The sequence below is a fragment of the Pleurodeles waltl genome, chromosome 3_1 (assembly GCF_031143425.1).
Source record: "Pleurodeles waltl isolate 20211129_DDA chromosome 3_1, aPleWal1.hap1.20221129, whole genome shotgun sequence".
Lineage (NCBI taxonomy): Eukaryota > Metazoa > Chordata > Amphibia > Caudata > Salamandridae > Pleurodeles > Pleurodeles waltl.
This window is the reverse complement of record NC_090440.1, coordinates 1,943,444,180-1,943,465,474: the sequence shown is the minus strand read 5'-3', so window position 1 is coordinate 1,943,465,474 and position 21,295 is coordinate 1,943,444,180. Positions and strand designations below refer to the sequence as shown.

Here is a 21,295-nt window from a genome sequence, read left to right as displayed (position 1 = left end):
TTTGCATATTAATTCATTGCGCACATTTGCGTTTCTTTCAGGGAAGCAGGCACCCTGGCAGAAAGGTTTGTTTTGCTGTCTGTGGCTTTGGTTTCACAGCACAGGTGACTCATTGCATGACGCTTCAACAGAAGCATTTAAAATATAGGATTTTACCGTCCCGGAACGGTTGTCTATTTACAAGAAGTAGAGGAATGGTTACTCCAGTATTGGAACTTTCATAGATTCACATGCTTGAATCATTCCCCGTCGTCGAGATGGGAGTCCCGGTACAATTTTCACAAGTAATGTTAAAACCTATTGAAGAGAAAAAGGCCCTAGGCCTCTTCAATTTCATAGTCTATCAGAGTCATTTTGTGAAAAGGACCAAACCTGATCCTCCACCAATCAGGCGACAGCACCCTTCAGAACCTCCTGAGAGAAGCTCTAGCACCTCAGATTTTCTACCGCACGTCGTGCTAGGGAGTCTCCTCAGAGCTCTGCTCTGTCTTCACACCTTTATTCCGCTCTTTTTCTCTCAGAGAAACTCATTTATTTGGATTTTCAGCTATTTTTCAACTATGTCTGACAAGGAAAAGAAGAGTCTCTTTAGAGACTGCAAGACTTGTGGGAAGAAAAGACTTCATTCTGAAGACCCTCATCAAGACTGCATTTACTGCCTGTACCCAGATCATTCAGCCAAGGACTGTAAGATTTGCCGTACTTTTTCTTTTAAGACCTTAAAAGATAGAGAAGGCAGATTATTAATATGGCTGCAGAAACTAAAACATAGGAAGGATCCAGTTTCTGGTTCTGAGAGTGAGGAATCATCAACATCTAAGAGATCAGCTAAAAGGGCAAGATCACGCTCTAGATCTCCCTCACAAATCTCAAGAAAAGCCCTCAAAAAGACTGCTTCAGGGTCTTATAAGGGTCGCAGCCTATCTTCTTCCCCATCTAAACTCTCAAGTAAAGAGGGGAAAAGACATTCTTCCAGTTCTGAGAGGCACAGGAAATCTTCATCTGTTCCACCATCTGTGCCTTTCAAAAAGCCGGATCCTCTGTGACTGGAAAAAAGGCCTCGTCGACGGATTCCCCGTCGACGGCACCATCGGTGGGCGCATTGCCGACGATAGCAGCTACTTCAGGATTTCCATCGTCAACGGCTCCGTCGGCGACATCGTCGGCGAGAACAAGTACACCACCGTCGACGAGAACTGCAACGACGACATCAGCGTCGACGACCGTCTACACCTCGTCATCGTCGACGGCGCTGATGTCAGTGTCAGCCCTACCGTCATCGACGACTTCGTCGACGGTAGACTCGTCGGCGAAGCTTTCTGCTATTAAAATAACTGTGCGTCCAGCGTCGACGGCACCGTCCATGACAAAGTTGATTTACACGTCGTCGACTACACCGTCGACGAGGGAAAAACATCAACAAAGAGGAGAAAAGTTAACTCCAACCCACACATCACCTAGTAAGGTATCCTCCCTGGTGCCAGTACATCTTTTGGAGGGAGATGAAGATTCAGATGAAGACGGGCCTTTTGGAACAGCCCACAGCCCTTCTGAATTGAATGTAAAATACCAGGAAGAGGAGGAATATGAGGAAGCTTATGATCCCCAGGCTTACTCTGAGCATCAGCAGTATCAGCAGGGAGCGTATATTCCTTCCGACCTGCTTACTGGCCTTAGAGCGATGTTAGTGGATTACAACAGAAGGTTTCCTCCACAAGGAGAACAGCCTCCTCCATCGCCTATTTCAGGTGTTTCTACTCCACATCAAAGACCAACGTCTTTGCATCTCACAGATGTGGCCACTCCGGACATGACAACTCCCCAAGACACTGACATCTCAGAAGGAGATCAGGAAGAAGGAGAGCTCATAGACACTCACTCAGAGTGGGACAAGTACATTATTCCTGCTCCATCTTCTCCTTCTCATTCGAAGGTGGAATCCCCACCTGAAGACATTGGAGGTTTTCACAATCTCCTAGAGAGGGCAGCCAAGCGTTTTGCTTTACCGCTACCTACGAAGCAAACAGATTGTTTCCTATATGATTTTAAAGAGCCCTTTCAAAAGTCTGTGCGCTCTATCCCGATGGTAAACTACCTGTGGGAAGAGGGCCTTAAAGTCATGAATAATCCGGCAACAGTCACAGCAGTTTTGCCACGTCTGGATAAGAAATACAAAGTTCCTGATGATGCACCAACATGCTTGACAGGACATCCTCCTCCGGATTCAGTAGTAGCTCAGGCAGCTCAAAGAAGATCAAAAAATCCTTCTGCTCCGATTTCCGCACCCCCAGACAAGGAGGGTAGGCGGCTAGATAACATAGGGAAAAGATTTTCGTCTATGGCCAGCCTAGTGCTTAGAGCTGCCAACTCCTTGGCTATTTTGTCTCAATACGACAGACAGCTTTGGGCGGATATTGCACCTTTTATTAATCAACTGCCAGAAGACGTAAAATCGGAGGCAAATAAGACTGGACAAGAAGGTCAACGCACGTCTGCAGAGCTTATAGACTGTGCAATGGATATAGCGACCACTGCTTTCAGACAGCTTGCAGGTGCTGCTGTGTTAAGAAGACAGGGCTGGCTTAAAGCCACCTCATTTCGCCCAGAAGTCCAGAATAAAATCCTAGACTTACCCTTTGATGGCCAAGCGCTATTTGGGAAACATGTGGACGAAGCCCTACAGTCAATCAAAACGGACACGGACACGGCAAGGTCATTAGGGACCCTCCAATATCGAAGATCGTCCTTTCGTCCTAGGGGGGCGTGGCCAACCCTCTTACAGAGGGGGATATCAACAACAGAGATATTCTTCCTATCCATCATCGTCACAACAATATCGTCCATACTACTCCCAAAGGCAACCGACTCAACCAGCCTATAGTAGACTGGCAGGCCGTGGACGTTCAACCCGCCCGGCCAAAGATTCAGCTCGTAGAACCTGATGTTTTCGAGGCGCCGGCTACGCTCAGTCCTCCTCCTGTCACCCTGGGCGGGAGAATTTCCTTATTCCTCAGTCAATGGCAAACCATTACGTCAGACAAGTGGGTCCTACAATTAGTGGAACAGGGCCATACTTTAGAATTTATCCAGATACCTCCCTCCAACCCTCCCCGCAGGACTCCTTCAAGATATCCTCAGCAACTCAAAGAAGAAGTCGACAAGCTGCTTCTCAAGGGAGCTATAGAGAAGGTGCCTCGGGCTCAACGAGGAACAGGATTTTATTCCAGGTTCTTCATCATTCGAAAAAAGTGGAAGGATTGGAGGCCGATCCTCGATTTAAGGCAACTAAATGTATACCTAAAAAAGCAATCGTTTCGAATGATCAGCCTGCAAGACGTCCTTCTGCGTCTCAATCAAAGAGATTTTATGTCATCACTAGACCTCAAAGACGCATACTTCCACATACCCATCCACCCTGCCCACAGAAAGTATTTGAGATTCACCGTAGCCGGGAGCCATTATCAATATCGCGTCCTTCCCTTCGGACTCAAATCAGCCCCAAGAATATTTACCAAATGCCTAGCACCAGTCGCAGCCTTTCTCAGGAGAAGAAAGCACCAGGTTTTTCCATACTTAGACGACTGGTTAATAAAGGCAAAGACTTACACAGGAGCACACAAGTCAACAAGAAAGTGCATTTCCTTACTGACCAATCTCGGATTCACAATCAACTGGGAGAAGTCCAACCCTCTACCAGTACGCAGTATTACTTTTCTGGGAGCAAAACTGAACACGGAATCCGGCATGGCATGTCCCACGTTAGAGAGACAACAAAGATTACTAACCCTAGGGAGTTCCATACACAGAAGACGAAGGGTTACAGTCCGTCTCTTCAAATCACTGTTGGGCATGATGTCTTCATGCATACCTCTGATCCCTCTGTGTCGGCTAAAGATGCGCCCCTTGCAGGAGCAGCTAAACCGTCAATGGCTCCAAGTATCAGGCACTTTCGAAGACCAGATACAAATAACTCCGATAATGATCAAAACTCTCAAATGGTGGTCTCAAAAGCATCATCTGTCAATCGGCCTCTCGTTTCTTCAACAGCCAGCCCCGTGGACCATAACAACAGATGCCTCACTGGAAGGCTGGGTCGCAGTATTACAGGACCTGAAAATAAGTGGCAAATGGCCAATCCATCTGGCATCAATGCATATCAATTGGCTAGAACTCAGGGCAGTGCACCTCGCCTTACAAGCGTTTCTCCCAAGAATCTCTGGATCGCGAGTGGTGATAAGAACGGACAACACCACTACGATGCACTATCTCAACAAACAAGGAGGTACAAGTTCTCTCACCCTCTCCAGGGAAGCCCAAGCGATCTGGAACTGGGCCTCGCAGCAAGGTATCACACTATCGGCGGTACACTTGCCGGGAATAAACAACAAGGCAGCAGATGCACTCAGCAGGCAGAAATCGGACTGCCACGAGTGGGAGCTAGACCAGACAGTACTGACCCAGATTTTTTCCCAGTGGGGAACACCAACAGTGGATCTATTTGCGAAGAAGGACAACGCCAAATGCCAGTTCTTCGCAAGTTGGCATCACCAAAAGGGATCTTGGGGGAATGCGTTTTCGATAGTCCGGTCAGACATCTTTGCTTACGCCTTTCCTCCCATTTCGTTGATCCCAAGGGTCCTCACGAAGATGAAAACAGAACTGTGCACTCTCATACTGATAGCCCCGTACTGGCCGCGCCAAGATTGGTTCACGGAGCTCCTCATTCTCTCAGTCAAACCTCATATTCCACTGGAGCCGTTACCTCATTTACTAACAATGAACAACGGCCAAGTTCAGCACCCCGATCCGCAGTCAATGCGGTTATCAGCATGGCTCCTCACCACAGAGAGTTTGTGCATTTGAACATCCCGCAGGACTGCAGGGATATTTTGTCAAAGGCCAGAGCGGATAGCACTAACAAGACGTATCAGTGTAAATGGAAAAGATTCTGTGCCTGGTGTCATCAGCGTCAAATCGACCCTCTACTCTCACCACCAGATGAAATATTGCCGTATCTCTTACAGTTAGCTCAATCTGGCCTAGCACACTCGTCCATTAAAGTTCATGTAGCAGCCATAGCTGCATACAGACGTTCAGATGACACACCCTCGCTCTTCTCTTCTCGGCTGATTAAGAGATTTCTAAAGGGGCTTTTCAGGGTTTACCCTCCTTTCAGACCGCCACCTCCTTCGTGGAATTTGAATATTGTTTTGGCACAAGTGATGAAGCATCCATTTGAACCGATCCACCGTGCTTCCCTCAAATACTTGTCGTGGAAGGTTGCCTTATTGATAGCTCTTACATCAGCTAGGCGGGTCAGTGAGGTGCAAGCGCTGTCCATCCAAGAGCCATTCCTGCAGCTTAAACAAGATAGACTACTAATGCGCACTAACCCGCATTTTATTCCAAAGGTTCCGTCAGACTTTCACAAGAACGAACCTTTGGTCTTCAAGTCTTTTTTCCCTCATCCATCTACTCCGGCGGAGAGGGCATTACACTTTGCAGTCATCTGTGCATGCTCACTCGACGAGAAAAGTCTCATCGTCAGCGGCACTGTTTGCCGGAGTGCCACTACAAGACATATGTAGGGCAGCAACATGGAAGAGCTGTCATACCTTCACTAAGCACTACTGCTTGGAGTCCCTCTTGCACGGAGAGGTAGCAGTGGGCCAGGCGGTTCTCAGGAATCTCTTCAGGTGAAGGTGAGCCATTTCTCCTACATCCCTCCATCTTAGAACAGGTATGCACATTGTGTTAAAAAAAAAAAAAAATACAGAGATGCATGTAAGGATAAGAGAACGCTATCATAATCCCATAAGTAAGCGGGTTTTCACACATTGATCATGTTACAGTAGTGTCTTATGATGATTTCTATTACTGTTTTGTTCTTCAAATTTCATCATGTATCTTCACAGGTATATCTCTATATATATTAGAGATAAGTAGATAGTTATATTTATATATATATATATATATATATATATATATATATATATATATATAAATATACAGACATATGTCAGTACACTCATATACTTCATCAATTTATGCATGATGATAAGAAGGTTTTGTGGTTTAAGATATTTTGTTTATTAAAGATGTTGTCATTTTACAATGTGCATAGTTATTGCTTTCTACTCTGATTAAAGCATGTGAATCTATGAAAGTTCCAATACTGGAGTAAGAAAATAACTTACTTACCTGTAACTGTAGTTCTCCAGTATTGGAATCTTTCATAGATTCACATGCGACCCACCCGCCTCCCCGGAGAAGCTCACTTCACCTCTTTCTTTCTATTTATACATATATTCAACATAATATAAGCACTTGTGCTTGGAAAATCTGAGGTGCTAGAGCTTCTCTCAGGAGGTTCTGAAGGGTGCTGTCGCCTGATTGGTGGAGGATCAGGTTTGGTCCTTTTCACAAAATGACTCTGATAGACTATGAAATTGAAGAGGCCTAGGGCCTTTTTCTCTTCAATAGGTTTTAACATTACTTGTGAAAATTGTACCGGGACTCCCATCTCGACGACGGGGAATGATTCAAGCATGTGAATCTATGAAAGATTCCAATACTGGAGAACTACAGTTACAGGTAAGTAACTTATTTTCTTTCTCATAATTCAGAAAAGTAGGAGCACATTGTGCCCCTCCGATCCCGCCCACTTCAACTGCTAATAATGTGGGAGTTTTATGTATGCATGTTGCATATGTGCTGTGTGTGGGACCAGTGTGTGCGCAGGTATTCCATGAGTTAATGGAACTGAAGGCGAGAGGATGGTGTGCACGAGAGCTTTGGTCGTACGATGTATGTCAACATGAGCATTGGCAGAGCATTACATGAGTTATGTCTGTGGAATGGTTGTCTGTGTATATGTATTTCAGTTGGATGAAAGATATTCATAAGAATTGATTTTGTACCTGGGAGGGATTTAATTATGAAGGGCAATTGTGTTTTTAATTGTTTTGCATGTGCCTAGATTAGAGGGGTTTTGTTGATTTTTGGAGGTGCATTGCGTGCACGTTTGTATTGAGCCTATAGATGCATTGCACATGGTATGAATGCGGTTGATTGTGTGTGTGTTGTATTTCTATGTGTTGCAGGGTTTCAGTGTGTTTTGTTTGTCTGTGTGAAAGTGGTTAGTTGTCAATGATGCGCAAAGCACTAAAACCCAAGAGTGAACAAGGGATTCAAAGCTGGCTGTAAAGCCAGAGAGTCATAAACTAGGACAAACGTCACAAAATATTGACTTTCAGCAGTTGATACAACTAAAAACGACGGTTCATTTTAATTAAGTATGTTCGGGTCATAGTGAAACTTTAGTGATGAGCTATTTCATGTGGTCACATCAATGTTTTTTCCAAATCCAATGGTAAATTAGTCGTTGGAATTGCCACTTTACATACGGATGTTAAGCGAGGTCTCTGTGTGGGGTGATTGTTGGAATCTTTGTTTCAGATAGCGTGGAGTACAGTTGTCATGGTCATTTGAATAGTGTCTCATCTTAAATTAGCCATCTTGGCAGACTTCTGGAAATAGGGGTACCCTGGGAATATGAGTGGTGTTTCGCTGTACAGGGAGTTGAGCTGGCAATTTTGTAGCATCTCCATGGAGTGTCAGAGTATGCCAATCTCCCTCCATTGATTGCACTGGCTGTAGTGGCTCAACTGACACATTTAAGAAATTGTTGATTTTTTTTTTTGGTTTGTTTGGTCATTGTCATCTGTGAGGGAGAGGATCAATTCTGCCATTTTAAACTTTGCAGGTACGGCTGCCTATGACAAAAATAGTGAGATTGATGTATGGATCAGGTACTCTTAAGCATCTCTTGCCTGATGCATTGCATCGTAGGCCTGCTAAGCCTGATCCCTTTGGGATACATCAAGTCTTTAACCGTGGCTAAATCTGAGTGTGCTTCTTCACGAGCAGATTCAAAATCTGTCTCAAACTTCATGCAAAGTTGGATTTAATTTACATAGAACAAAACCCAAGGTCAAGACCTTTCAATTATTAATCAAAGTGATTTGTAAGTAAATTACATTACACTGAAGAGAGAGCTGGCCCTTGGGGACTTGACTGTTACTGTATTTACCAGACCCTCTTGAATTGGTCTGTATTCTAAAAAGGAGGCACATCAGTCTTGGCCCTTTTCCTCTGTGTGAGCGCGATGAAGACTGCTTGTTTAGATGTTCTTATGTATGTTTGACGAAGGGCAGCGAAATAACAGACTTGTCTCTTGTTTCTGTGTGCACTACGGAGAATTGTGTATATTTTTGTGCATGTAAGTAGGATTGTAACTTGTGTTTTTAGTCTAGGTATACAATTTATGTAGCTTAAATGATTGGAGGGCACTGTTTATGTATATCTTCTATTGTTTGCTGGGTATCTGCTTTTGTTGTTGTTGTGGCACTGTGTGTGGATTGTAAGGTTTCTTTCTAGCCAAGTTGTGGGATATGTTTACATTGGAAGTGCTGTTGAGTGTTAACTTGAGAAGTTGGATGAAGAAGAACTGACATCGGGGTGGTCAGGACAATGTAGAACAGATCTCAAGCGATTGCAATCAACATTTGCTGAACCCACACTTGGAATGGTGTTCCCGACCGTCTTTGGTCATGCATCCAGATGCTGCAAGTCCCCGGATAAGTCCAAGGTGCCCTGTGTGAGTCATCCATCTGCCGTAGGTTACATACTTACTGCTTTACTCTCGTTTTGTTTAGCTAACTCCACAACAACTTTGACTTATTGCTTGTCTGTCCCCAAGCCGATGGCTTTTCCTTTCCCCACCAGTCACAGCAAGCTGCGGCTTAGAAGGCATGAATGTGTTACTGATGATGGTCCACATATAACCACTGAAACACCGTTATAAACGAGAATTCACGAGGATGCTATGTGGCTGTGCACAGTATGCTTTGTGTGCTAATAGTGTTGTACACTTATACACAACTTTGATTTGCTTCATTTAAGGTATTTCAATAAAATAATAACCAAAACATGTGGCATAGTCTTGGAAAAAAAACAGGACTTGCATAGTAAATGGAAAGTGCTATACTCAAATGCAAACGCAGAGTTTATTATTAAGGTGCATGCCCCAGCCAGCCTCGCAAGTTAGATAATAGTGCATGCTAATAATGCTCCTTAGTCATTAATTGTGTATATAAGGCCCTCTGCATGTGCAAGGCTTCACCCTCTCTAGGTTACTGGACACTGAAATGTTCTGTACCCACCACCACCAAAAACTACAGAGCACATGTAGTCCTGCATATCCCCAAGATGGCCGAACACTGCCACTGAGGCTCCAGGGGATTGTAGTACTAACAGTTAATGTACTGAATGACTGCTTAGCTCTGTGGATCGTAATAGCAAATGATGGGCTGTAACATACAGCCTGTACAAGTAACGGAGTAGTGTTGTGTTTCTAACAGCCTGTTTTTATTTGCATGTTGCATGCTGCCCTGTTGCAATACAGAAGCAGATGAAGGTAAAATATTATTTTTTCTTCCCTGTTAATTTCTAAGACTTTCGTTACTTGATTTTTTATTTTATTTCTGCTCTTGTTCTTTTTTTAAAATTATCTTGAATTGCCATCTGACTGTGGCAAGGGCTTCCTGGGGTTTCTTATTGGGCACATCTTCAAATTAGCCATTCATTCGCTCATTTCCACTACTTTAAGTACTCTTCTTGATATGTGCAAATGTTATTCAATTTCTGCATGCAAATGATAAGGCATACTGTATATATTCCAAATACCTGTGCTCTCTTCTCCCATCTCATGTTGTAGTAGGAGTTAATATGGAGCAAGGGGCTTGAGCAAGGCACTCAGGTTTGGAGGGTGCCATCTGGGCAGTGGCTGAGAGTGGGAGTTCAGTGAGGGTTTTCTTATGTTTGACAGTGCCTGGGAAGAGCAAATAGATCAGAAGGAGATGAATCTCACTTACAAAATACAAAAATGTTCACAGTTTCGTAAATGATCTTCCTCAGTTCTTAGAGAGGACAAAACGGTCACCCTAAGCAATTGCTTTTAGGAGAAAGTGCCCTCAACCACCATTAAGTGGCATGCTTCACCATCGGGCATTGCTCCTTGTTGGGCTGGCGCGGCAATGCTGGAGGGGCCCCACAAAAGTGCTCAAATAGCAAGCATGTGAATTCTGCTTTAGTGTGAGAAAAGTGTGAAGGATTGGGAAGAAGTGAGTTAAAATTGACTAAGTGCTGATGCTGTCACTTTCCTACGGGCAGTAGAACCTATGTCAAGCTTAAAACAAAAGAGATAAGAAAATTGGAGACTATGATCCAACGATTCCCAATGAAAAGTCTGTGTATAAATCCTACACTACCAGAATCAAGGTGGACATGTTTCACGCCCTGGTTTCTCCCTGTGGATCTGGTGGCATTTATTCAGGACCTAAACATTTGGATCAGGAGGTGCTGCAGGCATTCTGGCCCACCCCATCAGGTGCTTATTTTTGACAGTATGAGTAGGTGAGAATATAAATTTGTAGGAGCTGGGTAGCCCATGTAATCCCCAAGGGGCTTCATCCAGACTGTTGGAGGGTCACCTTTAGAGGAATTACACGCATACATCAATGTAAGGTACATTGAGATGTAGGTACACTTGGCTTGAGAGTCATCTTACTCTCTCTCAATACTGATTTAGTTTTTTTTTATGGGCCTGAAGAAACGCTACCAGATCCCTAGGAACAAACCAGGCTGTGAAGCATGTCGACCTTGGTTCTGGTAGTGTAGGATTCATATACACAGTCTTCTCTTTGGGAATCGTGGGATCATAGTCTCAGATTTTCTTCCCCCTTTTGTTTTAACACTGGAATATGTTCTATTACTCATAGTAAACTAACAGCATCAGCACCTATATAGTTAATTTTAACTCATCTCTTCCCAACCTTTCACACAGAATTCACATACTTGGTATTTGTCGGCACCTACTGAAAAGATATCCGGCAAAGAGCCCTTTTGTGGGGCTCGCCAGGCATTGCAGCATCGGCACGACAAAAAGCGCAGCCCGATGATGAAGCATGCCACCTAATGATGGGTGAGGATACTTACTCCTAAAAGCAATTGGTTTGAGTGACCGCTTTGTCCTCTCTGAATAAATATTGAGGAAGATCAAATGCGGAACAGTGTACCTTTTCTATTACAATTTAGGAGACTGTACACTGGACCATGGAAATACCTCCTAGTCCCTATTTCTCTTGACGAATCTCACTTAGACACTCAAATGGTAGTAATAGCACTGGTAAATGTGGAAACTGAGGTGGTACTCACACTACAATAAGTAAGGGAGCGACTTGTTGGGTCTTGTTACCTGGAGGGCAGTATGTCAACTTCCTTTGGGGTACAATCAAACTGTGTTTGAAAGTAGGGATGCACATTTGCTTGAAAACAAAGGCTTTTCGGGATTTTCCTAATACAGTGGCATCAAGGGGATCCTTAAGTTGCAGGAGAGTCAGAAAGCTTAGTAAAGCTCCTGTGAACATTTGGTCACATTTAGATCGTACTTTTGTTGTTGTTAATGTTTGCATGTTATCCCTGCTTATTGAAATTTACTCAAGTCCCCATTAATTATTAAAGTCTGGTTTTAGAACTATCTATGGATCATGTATTTGGATATTGATGGTATTCACTTTTAGCCTGCCCACTTGTAAGGTAGTGGTTTTGAATGTCATGACAGCAAGATGAAGGGTTAATAGGGCTAAGGGTTGTATATTTTCCTGCTGATCATATCAGCACCGTTAAGTCTGGATAATGATGTTACATGGGCTTGTCATATTTTCTTTCTCCTCTAGTGCACCTTAAGCAATCGGTACCCTTAGAGTGTTCTTGTTCAAGCCTTATAATACTCATTTGAGAAGCACGTGTCACAGCTTGATGTCAGAAGAGAGCGAGGACCATTTCATGAAGAAATCTCAACAACTGTGTGTGGATTTTGGCAAAATATATCTGGAAATGGTGTCTCTTCTTGCATGAGTGCTCCTCTCTAAATTCTGAGTTGACTTAAATTCCTTTTTGAATGTCTCAAGACACTTTTCACCAAGTCCCAGGCCGCTTCTGCTGCTTTTATTTTGCTTGTTCCTCAGGTAGATATTTGCAAAGCTGCCACTTGTGCTTCTGTGCACACATTCACCAAAATCGCTGCATGGTTTCCACCGGCAGGGCTGATGCCAGCTGAGTCCGTCTGTTTTATTGAGTGATTTTCTCTGTGAAGCTTTTATTAATTTCCAACTTTCAGAGGAAGCACTGTAAAGTTTATTCCTAAGCTTCTTATGCAGCAGCTTTTCCTTCTGACCTTTGACCAGAAGTCATTTAGATCCTCATGGATGGCTAGACACTTTTCACCAGGTGGTTTCTTCTCTCACTTCCCACCCCAGTAAGCCAGGGTTTCTCAGATGCAGTCCCAGTACCTAGAATTGGATCCACCCAAGATGAAATAAAATTCCCAGCCTCTACATGTACTCATTAATCTTAAGTCTCCGTTTTCCTGTTCACGCTTACCTTAAATGTTTTGCCACTCTTCCGTTATCTGAGCTACATATAGAGATCCCAGAGGAGGCCTAGCATAATATATTCCGGGTCAGGCGGAGGAATGCAGATGTCACAATGTACCACTAAGCTCAAGATGTGTTTTACACTTCACTGACAGGAGCGGGTATTCTACATAGACTCAGCCTATTATCAATTGCATGATTATTCTTATTCTTTTCAGCGGGGAGGAAACAGTTTGCTCGTCACGAGTGGGCTCAGAAAGCAGCCTACCTCTTGGGATGCTCACTGGAAGAGCTATCCTCATCCATCTTCAAGCATCAACCCAAAGCTTCCCTTCACAGATCGACGTCCTTCCGCCAGGGACCAGAGGATGGCCAAGGTGATGGTTCAGGTATGGTCACGAATCCTCATGTCACAAGATAGGCGGTAGAGCTGGCGAGTGCACTGTTACTGCCCTGTTAGCTGTAGCAGGGTTATATGAGTATTACTATTTCCCCATACTACTTCAGTGTTACTTTTTCCCCTCGTAGTGCTGAATTAATGTTATTCCTCCTCATTATGAGAGTTCCTCCTTCGCTTGACATAGTATCAGTATCACTTCTGCGCCTCATAAAGCTGCATCAGTATTAGTATTGCTTGTTGCAGGTCTGTATTAATTTTACCTGTGCCTTTTTTCTGCCTTCAGAAGTTGAGTGCCATTGTTTTTCTACGTTTTACTAAAGATCGTGAATACCTTTAGATTTTCCTGTGACCTGTATTTGTAATAACTGGCTATCACTAGGTATGCCACTGAAATGCATCTGCCAATCTGTGTCTTTAATAACCCTATTTTGCTTTCCCACAGCATCAAAGATCTCTGCGCTGGATTGCCTCGAAGGAATGGCCTCTGGATTGTACGCAGAGCTCTTCACTTTACTCATCTCACTGATAAACCGGTAAGGAGACATCGGCCCCAGAAAGGCACTAAAGATTGGAGTGTCAGCTCTGTTCATTCTGCGGTTGGTTGTCCAGCCAGATATGCCTCTGTGTTCTTGTAAAGTGTTATCGAAGTCCCTCTAGCTGCTAAAGGCCCGTATAATGAAATTTCTAGCATCTACCATTGATTGTGCGGCTCTGGGGAGCCTTCAGTATTAATAAGGTACGCAAACCAAACTCCTTGCACCTCCTTGTTATTACGCCATTTTTATTTGGTATTCCACATAAAAACACTCCTTTCATTCGTTCCATGCATGGTCGGCTTTGGGAGAAGCTTTAGTTGATACCAGAGAACCATGCTCACATCACAGTCACAGGTTTGGGTTTTACAGGGATGATGGTGGCTAAGAAGGGTAGGGGAGGGTAGAACTCGGCTGCATATTCACCATTGGTCATGATTAATGAGGATCTAAGGGTTCATAGTTGTTGCTGGGAATCTGGGTTTTTGTTTGTTGCAGGCCATTTTTTCTGAACGGGCACACAGGAAAGGCTTGCTTACATTCTTTCGTAACAGTTTTGTGCCAACTGTTCCACAAGTGATAATATGGTGACAAATAAATTAGGGCCAGATGTAGCAAAGGGTTTTACCCATTCTGCGTCTATGGGAAAATGTGTTCGTACATATGGTCCTTGGTTACTCGTGCCAGCTCACAATCCAGTAATGAATATTTAGTCTGCTTTGTCGAATATTAGTCTGCCTTTGACAAAGTAGGTAGGAACTGCTTAAGGTGCAAACTCCAGTTGTGGGGAATCAACATCACATTACTGCATTTTTTATAGAATTGTACACAGATACTTGGGTGCAAATAAAGATATTTAGCGTGAGGGACTGTCCCCTAGGATCATTACTACAAATGGTGTGAGCAGTTGCATATTGGCATTACTTTATTTTTATTATATATAGCAGACTTCCCAGGATTCTTAGATCATCCAGATATCCTAACACCAAAATTGGGTGCATAGGGTCACAGAAACCATGTTCTGTAGTGGAGTCCTTGGCTTGCTAAGTTACAGCTTAGGTTTGAGCTTCAGATTATTGGCAAGTTGTGAAGTAGGTTTTCGTTTGATGAGCACATGTAAGATCATGGGATTTAATGCTTAATTTATTTCCTCAGTTGTTCTGCGGATTTCCCGGAGGTGCAGTTGTGAGTGAGGTCGACTGCTTCGAAGCGGACTTGAGAGTTGACTGGAAGGCAGCAGTGTTGAAACAGTGGTGTCTGGGGGATTCTTTATGGTTCCCATTCTGGCTATGTTGTTCAGGGCATCTATGGGATTTGATGTGTTGCCACTTCCAGGCAACATTCTGCAAATGATGTGCAATATTATGTTGGCATTGAACTCCAATATGATGTGCACTAACCAATAATATTATGTTCCATTGTCTGGTGGACAATAATCTGACACCGATTTGTTGTAATAATTAGTACTAGTAGACAATATTCTGTTGCAGTAATAAGTAAGTAGTTTTAGATCTGTTTAATTGTGGGCCATCCTGGAAACCGTATACCTAAGCCAGTTTTCTTGTGTCCTTTGCAGGAAAGCTCATGGTAGTAAGGAGATGGTTTGAATGTCTAGGGCATTATGTTCCCCACCTTTGTGATACTTTAAGGATTGGAAGTACATGTTAATCTTTGTTGATTTTTTATTTATTTTTTTGCCTGGGAGAAAAAAAAAGGGTATAACCAGAAAAGTGTTGATCCTAAGTTGCATGCAGTTGCTTTTGCCTAAGGTCCATTGGACAAGAGTATGCAGTGGATTTCACAATCAACACTACTTCCCTCAATGGTCTGTCTTATAAATTGGAATGTACAGAGCCTAAATTCAGTGGTTACCGCCTATGCGGCAGCCCTTCTGCAACCCCTATTAAGACTTTTCCACTGGGCCAGCGGGCAGAAAGACAGGTTCCGCCCACTGGCTTAGCGGGTAACGCACAGCAACATTGATGCCGCTCTTAATTGAGCCAGCGGCAATGTTGCGGTGCGTAGGGTGCACCAGCACCCATTGCGCTTTTCACTGTCTGCAGAGCAGACAGTGAAAAGCGTGATGGGACTGGCCATGGGGGGCCCTGCACGCCCAGGTTAAGTCTGCACCCCGTCTCTACCGGCGTTTACATGGCGGTGCAACAGCCATGTAAACGCTGGTGAAGGAAGGGGTCATAATCCCCATGACAGCGCTGCATGCTGCGCTGCCCTGGCGGATTGAGACCTATGGCACCGCCAGGCCGTCGGCCGGCTGAAAGGTGGCGGTGCCGGCGGTCCGACCTTGGCATGTTCACCACGGTCGTAATGTGGAGGCCGGACTGCCACATTGGCGGCGGTCCGACTGCCACCGTGCCTCTGGTAGACTCAAGACCGCCAGGGTCGTTATCAGGGCCATTATGTGTAATAGAAACCCCTCTTCTATCTAAATATGCCAGAATAATGATCCACAAATGTAACCTCACCCAGTATCACAATTCAGCCATGCAGAAGGTATGTGAAGTGGAGTGATGGTTGGGAACCATAAAAATATGTGATGTAAAGGAAGGAAGACTTGTGATGATTGTGGGAACAATAGAGAGGGAAACTATAACACAAGTGGTTTCCTACGCTCCAAAATCAAATCCTGAGATATTCATAAAATGTGTGAGTGACATAATAAAGGAAAAATTATGGGTAAAAACTCATTTTGATTAGTGACTTTAACTTAGTACAACTTCCTTCTATTGGTAGACACCCATTGGATAGGTACGTACGCTGTGGAATGTGTCATACAGTGCTGAGAACCTCCTCAGAACTGGAGGCCTACCATGTATGAAGTAATACACAAGTGTTGTATAAAGAATATACCTATTTCTCATATAGTCAAAAGACATACTCTTGGGTTAATATAATATGGTCTAACTGTGCCCTTGCAGTTTAAGTCTGGAGCACTGGAGATACACCTAGAGAAAGAGGTTCTCTCGTAGGGGATTTCCATGTATAGTCATAAGCACTGAATAGTTCCGCGCGCCTGCGGGGACCCCGGAGCACTGATGTGAAGTATATTCTTAAGTGCAAATACCAGCCCTTTGAAAAAAGGTCTGTCAAAAAACACTTAAGAATAACAATGTGCAGCCTATGTGAACAGCTACACAGGCCAAATTGTTAAAAAGAAAAACAGTTGTAGTGTAAATTCACGTTTAAACATCTATTTATTCTAGAAATGTAATAACAAATACATTCTCATATTCTATTTACACCTCTCATGAGAATAAAACAATGCAGGGCAGTGTAGCTCATAGGCTGCCATTATACAGAATGTAAATAGAGCTGTGCCTTTAAGAAAGTAAAGTCTTCCTGTTTCCCATCATGCACAGCAAAAGGCAGCTGCCTCAGTTCTTTTTTCCGGCTCCTTTCTGACAGGACCCTGAAGTATTGAGCTCTACCTCACAAAACCTTTTTGTGACAGAAATTCATTAAAAATCTTTTGAATTTCAATTTCACTCGACGTTTTTAACATTGAGTGATCATTTCCTACTATTTTCTGTTAAATTCTGACAGAATTTTGAGGTTTTTCTAGTTTAGAAATGCCTTCACTTTTTGACAAATGTCCTTCTTGTGGCAGAAAAAAGGCTAAAACAGATCCACATCGGGTCTGTATAATTTGTCTTCCATCCAGCCACAAACCGGAGTCGTGTGACATCTGTAAAACTTTCTCCAGAAGAACTCTTCGTAATAGGGAGAAAATCCGACTTCAGGTGAGAGAGGACAGGAGAAAAAGTGGTCATTCTACCACAGAGCGAGGAGAAGGTCAGTCTTCTACCAGGGCTCACCCTGTTTCCTCCATAACTCCTACCAGACCTGCTCAAAAACGGCACAGGTCTCCGTCGAGGGCGTCGACGTCGAGACAGGGAACGGCACCAACATGCTCGCCGTCGAGGAGTGGTTCACCGGCGAGGAAGAGACATTGTTCGCCGTCGACAACCATTTCGCCGTCGAGACGGCGTGGACACTCGCCGTCGAGAGGATCTGGGTCGCCGTCGACACGGCGAGGACGTTCCACGTCGAGGAGATCTGAGTCCGGCTCGCCGGCGAGGACGATCGACGTCGAGGGAGAGTGCTCGCCGTCGGAGACGTTTGCCGTCACCACAGCGACGTCGAGGGTCGTCGTCGAGAGGTTCTCAACGGCGAGAGGAATCGACGTCAAGAGGCACTCGCCGTCACCGCACTTCGACGTCGAGGAGTGTGTCGACGTCGAGGCGACAATCAAAGAGACCTAGAAGGGTTTATACAACGTCAGAATCCTCGGCCTCACTCATCCTGCTTCCAGCGTCTCCACAACTCTCTCCTCGACAGTCACCGTTGCCGCAGACACCGGTAACACCTACGGCTCCTCTTCCGGCTCCTCCTTCAGAGTCTGTTCTGAGGACTCCAACGCGATCCGTAAGGCGTTCTGGACATTCCTCTAGACGTTCATCTTCCTCTCGGCACCATCGTCATGAATCACGACAGAGATCTCAGCATTCACATCATAGACATTCTTCTTTGTCTACACGGGACTACTCTCCAACCCTATCGGACTCACCGTCCCCGAGAGTGTCCCCCATAGATGATGTGAATACATTCCAGGAGGTCTTCGTGTGAGGGGCAACCAAACTGGATATCCCGCTGGCGGTACCGGCCCCATCGACGTCAGTAATCTTCGAGACCTTACATCACAGGACATCTTCGAGACCTTTGCTTCCACTGGTTCCGGGTCTTATTGAACCGGTAATGGATATTTTTCTTACACCGGCCGCAACAAAGTCTGCTCCTTCCAGACTTATTAAGAAATATCGTCCACCATAACAAGATCCTCTATTCTTGAGGTCGGACCCAGTACCGGACTCGGTGGTTATAGTAGCGGCAAAGAAATTGCATTCTACATCACCGTCTTCCTCTTCACTTCCAGATAAAGAGAACAGAAAGATTGATGCTGCAGGACGAAAAGTATGCTCTACTGCAGCCATCACGATGAAAGCAGCCAGCGCCACTGCTTTATTAGGGAGATACGATCAGGCCCTCTGGGACTCTATACTTCAGTTTGCGGAACATCTTCCTAAGGACAAAAGGGAAGATTTCCTGGAGGTCGTGGAAATACCCCTACGAGAGAACTGGAGTTACAGGTAAGAAACCATTCCTTATTAGTGATTTGTCTCCCTTGTGATAATAAAAGGCAGGACTTATGAAACAGATTTATGGGAAGTATATAAAAGATTGCTCACAGCTAAATGACATTGGGAAGAATCACACTACGTGGGATGTTTTTAAGGCTTTTGTAAAGGGGAGAGTGCATAACTGCAAGAACTTATCAGGGACATAAGAGGATGCTAGCCAAATAAAGACTTGAAAATAATGTTCAGAATGCTGAACAGTGCCAGAGAAAGATAGGATGCCTTAAGTTACTAAGAGAAGTGACTTCACCGAGAGGTCAGATTAATTTGTTACTAACATAAAAAACAGATGAGCTTTACTCTGAATTAAACAAAAAGGGATTATAGCAGATAAACCGTTAGCCCATATTTTGAACATTTCAGAAGAGAAAACCCAAATGTCTGGTGTTTTTAATGGGTTTATAACGCACTCAGAAATTAATGTATATTTTAATCTGGCTCTAAAGGAAAACTCCATTCTGTTACTTTAATTCAAGAAATAGTTTCACACTTAAACCATTTGTATGTTGATGCCTTGGGTGAACAACTTGTCACTTCAGCCTCAGTCTGACAGTTGATCCTATGGAAGATTACTTATTCCACTGGTTGAATGCTTATTGGGGGTCCCCGACTAAACACATCTTTCAGAAAGGAGATAATCTTTGAGAGAATCAGTGTTTGCTATTTTACTTACCTTTGCAGTTCGAATGGGAGATCAGCAAGTGATACCCAAATGCAAGAGACGCATTTGTTGAGGACAGTTTAGCGTTCATACTCCAATGCTTGGTTGATGATAATGTTGGGCGCCCGGTCCTTTTTATCTCCCAAAATCCCAACTTCAAATGAACTTTAACAAAGCTGCGTTTTGCTCCAGTTTTATTTAATCTAGCTATAGAAGCCTTAGACAGACTCCTGGTAGGTTTAATATGCCATCCTCCAGAGCTCGCCAATCACAGATTTACTTTGCTACAATTGACTGATATTGTACTTTTACGAAAATCTGGAATGGGCCAGCAGAAGCTTCTCATGGTTATAGCCCAATATTGGGATCAAACTTATGAAAGTTAATTTAAGCTAAACTAAAGAAGGACTTTTTGGTAGGAAGCTAATTAGGCAGGACAATTGATAGTTTATAGTGGAGAAGATGGAAAGAGTTAAACTTATAAAATATTTGCAAATCACTTTAGAGGAAAGAGTAGAGTTTTAACATCTTTTTGAAGCTCTAAAATCAAGGGCTTACTCACTCACAAATGTTGAAACTAATAATTGCAGCACTAAAGGCAAAACTGATTCCATCTGTGGGGCTGAAATTTCCAAAGGCAGTTTATCTAACTTTTTAAAGATGGCCCAGTGTAATGCCTTTCGGGGCTATCTTTAAGCTCCAAAAAATGCCTTCACCAGGACAGACTTGATTGGTTTTTAATTTGGTACATCACCTTTGCCACTCCCTCCTCATGTATCAGAAAAGATTAAGATGAAAAATACCTGCTACAACTTGTCATGCAGTATATCTCTGGTTTGGCGTAATATTACATAATGTAAACCTATTGAAAATGTCAAGGTTTAGGAAGAGTCCTCACCCTGCAATTCTGAAGCATCTTATTATGGGTCCTATTAAATGGTCAGTCTAAGGACACATCAAGTTAAGGATTAAGGGTCAGATGTACAAAAGCACAGCAAAAAAACGTTATCAAATGTACAAATACCAATTTGCAATTCGGTAACTAGTTACCGAATCACAATTTGTATTTGCGACCCAATTTGGTGTTTGGAAGGGGAGTGTTTAGGGTGTTCCTTCCAAATACTGAATCGTAGTGGTATGGTTTCATGTTTTGCTATCGAATTCGGGTCACAAAACAGTAATACTTTACCACAAATTACCAAATGAGAAGGGATGCCTATGGGACGACTCTTTCTCCTTTAAGAGTGTTAACTAAAATATATATTTTTAAATGTCTCATTTTATTTTCCAAAATGCATCTCGTTTTCTTTTGAGGATTGCATTAAAAAAAAATCTCCCGATAAAAATGATACCTCACTTGTGTGGGTAGGCCTAGCGCACGCGACAGGAAACGCCCCAAAGCGCAACGTGGACACATCCAAATTTTTGGAAGAAAACAGAGGTGTTTTTTGAGAAGTGCCTACCTGTAGATTTTGGCCTCTAGCTCAGCCTGCACCTAGGGAAACCTACCAAACCTGTGCATTTCTGAAAACTAGAGACCTAGGGGAATCCAAGGAGGGGTGACTTGCGGGGCTCGGACCAGGTTCTGTTACCCAGAATCCTTTGCAAACCTCAAAAAGTGGCTAAAAAAACAAGTTTTCCTCACATTTCGGTGACAGAAAGTTCTGGAATCTGAGAGGAGCCACAAATTTCCTTCCACCCGGCGTTCCCCCAAGTCTCCCGATAAAAATGATACCTCACTTGTGTGGTTAGGCCTAGCGCCTGCGACAGGAAACGCCCCAAAGCGCAACGTGGTCACATCCAAATTGTTGGAAGAAAACAGAGGTGTTTTTTGAGAAGTGCCTACCTGTAGATTTTGGCCTCTAACTCAGCCGGCACCTAGGGAAACCTACCAAACCTGTGCATTTCTGAAAACTAGAGACCTAGGGGAATCCAAGGAGGGGTGACTTGCGGGGCTCGGACCAGGTTCTGTTACCCAGAATCCTTTGCAA

The 21,295-nt window shown here is 43.8% G+C and overlaps 1 protein-coding gene across 11 annotated transcripts in view; it reads left to right on the top strand.

Annotated features, from left to right (window-relative positions):
- The window catches only part of MYO18A (myosin XVIIIA), an 805,500-nt gene that overhangs the window by 356,589 nt on the left and 427,616 nt on the right, over positions 1–21,295 (top strand). For all 11 annotated transcript variants that reach the window (XM_069226228.1, XM_069226223.1, XM_069226221.1 and 8 more), the window contains 2 exons: positions 12,716–12,886; positions 13,340–13,430. In XM_069226228.1, the coding sequence (XP_069082329.1) occupies positions 12,716–12,886; positions 13,340–13,430 (262 nt within the window). The remainder of the gene's footprint in view (positions 1–12,715; positions 12,887–13,339; positions 13,431–21,295) is intronic.